General features: G+C 34.8%; 1 protein-coding gene across 3 annotated transcripts in view; it reads right to left on the reverse strand.

Annotated features, from left to right (window-relative positions):
* JMJD1C (jumonji domain containing 1C) overlaps nucleotides 1–6,022 on the reverse strand; it is a 165,172-nt gene that overhangs the window by 39,289 nt on the left and 119,861 nt on the right. Inside the window, exons 3-4 of one of the 3 annotated variants that reach the window (XM_045291565.1) lie at nucleotides 4,176–4,281; nucleotides 1,117–1,241 (exon numbers count right to left, since the gene is read on the reverse strand). In XM_045291565.1, the coding sequence (XP_045147500.1) occupies nucleotides 1,117–1,241; nucleotides 4,176–4,182 (132 nt within the window). In that variant the 5' untranslated portion in view covers nucleotides 4,183–4,281. Of the gene's footprint in view, nucleotides 1–1,116; nucleotides 1,242–4,175; nucleotides 4,282–6,022 lie in introns of those variants that run through there. The other 2 variants (XM_045291563.1, XM_045291564.1) reach the window with 2 other exon arrangements.

Below are 6,022 nucleotides of genomic sequence, written 5' to 3' on the forward strand. Positions count from 1 at the left end.
ATGATGGCAGCAAGTGTACAAATGTGCTTGACACAATGGATATATGTATGGATTGTGATAAGCGTTGTATGAGTCCCCACCCCCAGTAAAATGATTTTTAAAAGGATACAAACCCTTAAGAAATATCTATTTTAAAGATTTAAACAGTTTTTAAAAACTTAATTGAAATGTAGTTATGTCATCTTTTTATTTTTAAAAAAATCAACTGCAATCAAACAATGTAAGATTTTTAAAATTTGGGACCAGTGAAGGCATTGAAATTGCTTTTAAAGTCATTCTCATTTATTCAGATACCCTACCCATTTCCCTCAGGTTTGAAAGAATAAAATATTTTTCATTTAATCAGTTAAAGGTTTCAAATTAAGTTTTTGGCTCTCTGTCCCTCACAACCTCAAAAAAGCCAAGCAATTTAAAGGGTTTCCGATTTACTTTAAAATCCCACATGCAAGTATCTTCAACACTCACTGTAACATTTGACAGGCATTATCAACTGTGAAACTTATGTGAAAAAAACTAACGCAAAAAAAAAAAAAGAACTAATGCATGCATCAAAATTTCTAGCTGACTTGAAGATATAAAATAAAAATGGTGATTGAACTATGGAATGACTTATCTGTATTAGCTCCTAATAAAATGGTTTTGAAAAAATTAAAATAAAAACAAATATAAGACCCCATCGGGAGGGGGGAGCAGGAAGGGAGGGGGAAAATGAGGACCTAATGCCGGGGGCTTAAGTGGAGAGGAAATGTTTTGAGAATGATGAGGGCAATGAATGTGCAAATGCTCTTTACACAGTTGATATGTGTATGGATTGTGATAAGAGTTGTATGAGCCCCTAATAAAATGATTAGGAAAAAAAAAGACCCCATCAATTAAATTTGATATATTATAGCTTTGGAAACCCTACTCCATGGAAATAGGTTGTTTTTTTGGGGGGGTGGGGGGTGCTGAAATCTTCATGTTACATTAAATGACTACTATATAAATTATCTAATACATTTAAACTAACCTAGAAATGAAAACCATTTAGTATCAAACAGTTGGTATATATTTTTGGCTAAAGGATGTCTGAATTATAAAAATCACTTCTCAAAAGTATTAGCTGGAACAATTTACCTGATCATTCATAACGATCATGGTGCGGGTGAAGAGATCATGATGAGTAATTATGCCAGTAAACCACTGGGTGGCAGAGTCTTGTCTATATACTTTTACTCTGTATCCATTTAAGGAATAAGGACCTTTAAAAAAAAAAAGTATCTTTAAATAGAGACCTTTTCATCTAAGAATGATCTTTTAGACGAAATAGGAACTATAAGATCAATTAGTATCTTACCCAAACATTTACTTTCAAAACAATGTTTTGGTAGACAAATATACTTTAAGAGCAGTGGTTCTCAACCTGTAGGTTGGGACACCTGGGGGTGGGGTCAAATAACCCTTTCCCAGGGGTCGCCCGATACATAACATTAGCAAAATTACATCCTAATTCAGTGGAAATAAAAGGACTTTAAGGGAGAAGGATAAAGGTAATGTTTCTAGGATTATGAATTAATAAATTGACAACAAAGTATATAAAGTTACAGAGGTCTACAGAGTAGTATGTTCAAGAGCCATCTGTTCAGTTGACATTGGAATGTAAGGCCGAAAGGCAGTTTGACATTTGATGTCCCTGCCATTGCCAAAACTTTACTACGAGCAGCTACAGATTTTGGTTCTTTTTTGACACCTGAGAAAGACACGCCAAGTCTGAAAACATGCAGAGATTTATAAATACAGCAATGAAAAAATGTTTCCAAAAAGCAATGTAGTGGTATGTTTCTTGGATTAAGCTTTCTAAATAGTTAGATACATAGACATATAGATAGGCTTTAAAAAACAATGAAGAAATGATAAAGGTTAGATTTCTGTAGTTTTTCAGATGTTTACTTAAATAAAAATCATTCCAGAGGAAGATTATGCAGATGAAAATATTTAATTAGCAGGTATGAAAATAAATACTTGAAAATTTAATAGCAACAATTTTGAGGGGTATGGAAGGGGGTGAAAACTTCTATGCTTCAACAATAGCCTTATACATTTACAATTTACAAAGTACTTCCAAATCTCCAAGTGCTTAGTAAAAGAAATACTTCCCAACTCCAAGTTAGGTGCTGTTATCCCTTTAAATTCTATGAAAATAGGTTAGCAGGGTAAGTAAAATTTTTAAGAAGAAGCTGAGAGTGAATTTATATTTCTAAGTCCTATATTAATGTTCTTTCTTTTAATAGCCATACAGGTTCTGCATAACATGTGATGGATCAATACTTAATTGCGAGCTTAAAAAACAAATACACCAATATCAGCCTCAAATAAATCAAGTAACACATCTGTATGGAAGAACTCCAAAAATAAAAAACAACAACAAACAAACCACAATAATTTATAAATTATCAAGAGTTCGCGAGGGAGGGAAGGTGGGGGAGAGGGAGGGAAATGAGCTGATACCAAGGGCTCAAGTAGAAAGAAAATGTTTTGAAAATGATGGCAACATATGTACAAATGTGCTTGACCCAATAGATGGATGGATTGTGATAAGAGCTGTACAAGTCCCCAATAAAATGATTTTTTTTAAAAAGAAAGTACTCCATAGGTTCTGTACTGTACATTAAATACATTCATTTGGGCAAAATAAGATGTTGGTTAGCTGAGGTTCAAGGAAGTTGACAAATAAGCACTACTTATTAGCCAGCCATGATCCTTTATACAAGTTCCAGTCTTTTCTAGCTCTGGAAGAGTAGGACTCCATGCCACCCCCACCCTGAATAATAAAGAAAATGCTTATAGAGTAATTCCAGTTGTGATCAATTTTCATTAACACAGCATGTGGCTTATTTTCACAACTCAGCACAATTTGGAGATTTCCTCAGACAATTCTGTACAGGATGGTCAGAAATTAAACTGCTTTCATCTTTCACCTCAAGTTACAAGGAGGCTTCAAAAAGTAGAAAAATTCAATTACCTTTTAATTCCATTTTCCCAACTTTTTGAAGCTTTCCTTACATACGAGGAGGAAATGAACTTGGTTAAAATAGTGTTAGCTTTGTTTCTTCAACAAACAAAATGAAGGACAAGGGGAAAAGATGGAAAGAAGGCAAACCAATCACATGAAGTAAAGCTCGGTTAGAGGTCCAGATTGAAAAATGATGAATACATAACGCCTGTTGAAAGCATCTATGATTTTGTGAAAGAATTTAAAATTTGAACCTGAAAGCCTAGTATTTGTGATTAAGAAATTATTAACTATTTAGCACAGTGGTATATTTTAAAAACCAATAGAATGAGGTGATGCCAAATGAGGGGTGTGGTTGGACGGGGCAGGATTAGCCAATGTTTGATAGTTGTTAGGTTTGGATGATGAACAGGAATCCATGGAAGTATTCTATTTTGTAAGTGTTAGGAATAATTTGCCCATGAAGAATTTTCTAAGTAGGTGATCTACTTCTGCAAATACCCATGTAAAACAAAACAGCTACTATTACTAGATACTTCTATGTTAACTTAAACATGATATGGAAATTGAGGTTGGGATAAGTGTAGAAATTTAATAATTTTTAATGAAAGGAAACCATCAACAGAATATTAACATTTTATGCAATTAATCTATGGTTTTATGTTTCCACACATAGAGGAAACACTAAGAACACACAAACCTCATTGGTTTGAAGGTCACACGTTGTAGACAAACCAGTAACTAACTTTGAAAAAGGAAACACAACTAAGACTAGTATTGTGTCAACACAGTTGAGGAAGGTACATTGAAAGAAGTCACACTTTTATCAGATACCAACATAAATTTTCAAAGTATTGTGGCTATGGACAATGCTCTACTATAAACAATGCTTTTTACTCTAAAAAGGACTTGCCAAAATATTCTGAAATATGGAAAATTTTCCAATCAACAAAACTCCTATGAAACTACAATTTCATGTCAGGCATTTGACTCAAATCACTTAATAAATTGGTTAAATTACCTTTCACCTAAAATTATTGTAATTGTATTATTTCCCCTTAATTGCATATAACTCACAATATTAGATTTGCCCTTCTATTTTTATTGTACATTACTGAACAAGCAAAGACAAACAGTAAGTTACCTAGTTCCCATTAACAATGCATAACTTCAAAATCGTTACCTTGCATAAAAATCTCCTGAACCTTTTGTTCCTTTACCCAGACTTTCACTTCCTCATGAAGTTGCGGGTTGTCCCTGAGAACTGGGTTTAGGCTGTCTATGTCGTCCTAGAATTACAGATTAAAAGAAAGGTCCATGTTACGCTCTCCTAATATTAAGGTTACCAACTTTCCCTCATGTATGTTTAATAAATTGAAGAAAACACCTGGTTCTAAATGTATGCAAAAACAAACTCTTAAGTCATGGTCCATTAGCAACTGCCTAACAACAGAGCATAAGAATTATCTCCGATACACTGATTGATACTTGTCAAGAATGTTCTGCTAATAGTTGAGATTTACTAAGGACGTTTTCCTAATTTCTAAAGTATGCCCTGAGAAGCAACATATAAACCAAATATCATCAGGTCTTTTAAGCAGGTGGTAAAAAATGAGCACCTAAGTTGAGTATTTGCGATAGCAAATATATACAGATATGTTATTCCACGCTAATGCCTAACCTAGTAAGTCTTTACCTGCTGTCTTGACTTAAATGTCACCAAAGTCAGTTCTATTTCACCTCATCTGACAAGTAACTTTACTGTTAACACGTTTTATTATTTTTTTCCAAGCCAGTGTCAGAGCATCCAGGCAACTAAATTACATTATTGGCAGGATTATTATCTTGATAACAGGGTGGATGTAGACACAGAAACAACAGATTCTCTCTTCTTGGAGATGTGAATCATACAGTCACATGGTTTCTCACAATCTGTTGCTCTCCTGTTGCACTCCTTTGACATTGTGTGTTCTTGTTCTCAATGTACCTCTGCTGCTTCTGCATTTGAGATCAGCAGCAGGAGCCTTAAAGTAGTAGAAGAGAACAAGGCAGCACTGTCAATCGACAACTCTGGCCCTTTTCAATGTGGATGAACACCATCATGGAAACCAGTGAGTAGAAAGAGGTAAGAGAATTATATTTGGTAGGTAAAATTAATTTGAAAAAGCAAAAAAGTGTCTGAAAAGTTCAGGAACCTTTAATGAAGCATAGCTGTACCCCTGTCTCTTCTGCTCCACAGTCTCTATGTAAAGGCCTGCCTTCGCATTTCACCACTGCTATAAGGCACAACTCTATTTTGGAATATTGTGGTAAATGTTCTGGTGTATCTTTTATACTCATTAAAAAACAACACGTAGAAGCCTTTAAAGTTACTATGTCCCTTGATAACTTTATGAAAACGTTATTTTACAACAGGTCAAAATGTGTTGTACAAAACACTTACCTGAAAACCCCCATTCACTTTTGATACACCCAAACTCAAACCCTGTGTCAAGGAGATTCTGACTCATAATGAGCCTATAGGATGGGGTAGAGTGAGTTTCCAAGACTGTAACTCTTTATGGGAATAGAAAACTCCATCTTTCAGATTGGCTGGTGCTTTCAAAATATTGATCTTTTTTGGGTTAGCATCCCAATGTGAAACCACTATGTCACCAGGATACAAAGTTTAATCTTATCATTTTACAAATAAAAAAGATCTTGAATACCTGTATCAGGCTCTAACCCTCCTGATACACACCAGGTGACAAAACATTCAACCCACTGCCATCAAGTCATATCTGAATCAAAGAAATCCCATAGGACAGAGTAGAACTGCCCCTTTGGTTTTCCAAGATTTAACTCTTTACGGGAGCACACAGCCTCATTTTTATTCTCTAGTACCTTCCTAATGCTGCGACCGTTTAATACAGTTCCTCGTGTTGTGGTGACGCCCCCAACCATAAAATAATTTGTTGAAATTTCGTAACGGTAATTTTGCTACTGCTATGAATAGGGTGACCCCTGTGAAAGGGTCATTTGACCCCCAAA

Source organism: Echinops telfairi, unplaced genomic scaffold (assembly GCF_000313985.2).
Source record: "Echinops telfairi isolate 266 unplaced genomic scaffold, ASM31398v2 ScPeMD7_70;HRSCAF=299, whole genome shotgun sequence".
In the NCBI taxonomy this organism is placed as follows: Eukaryota; Metazoa; Chordata; class Mammalia; order Afrosoricida; family Tenrecidae; genus Echinops; species Echinops telfairi.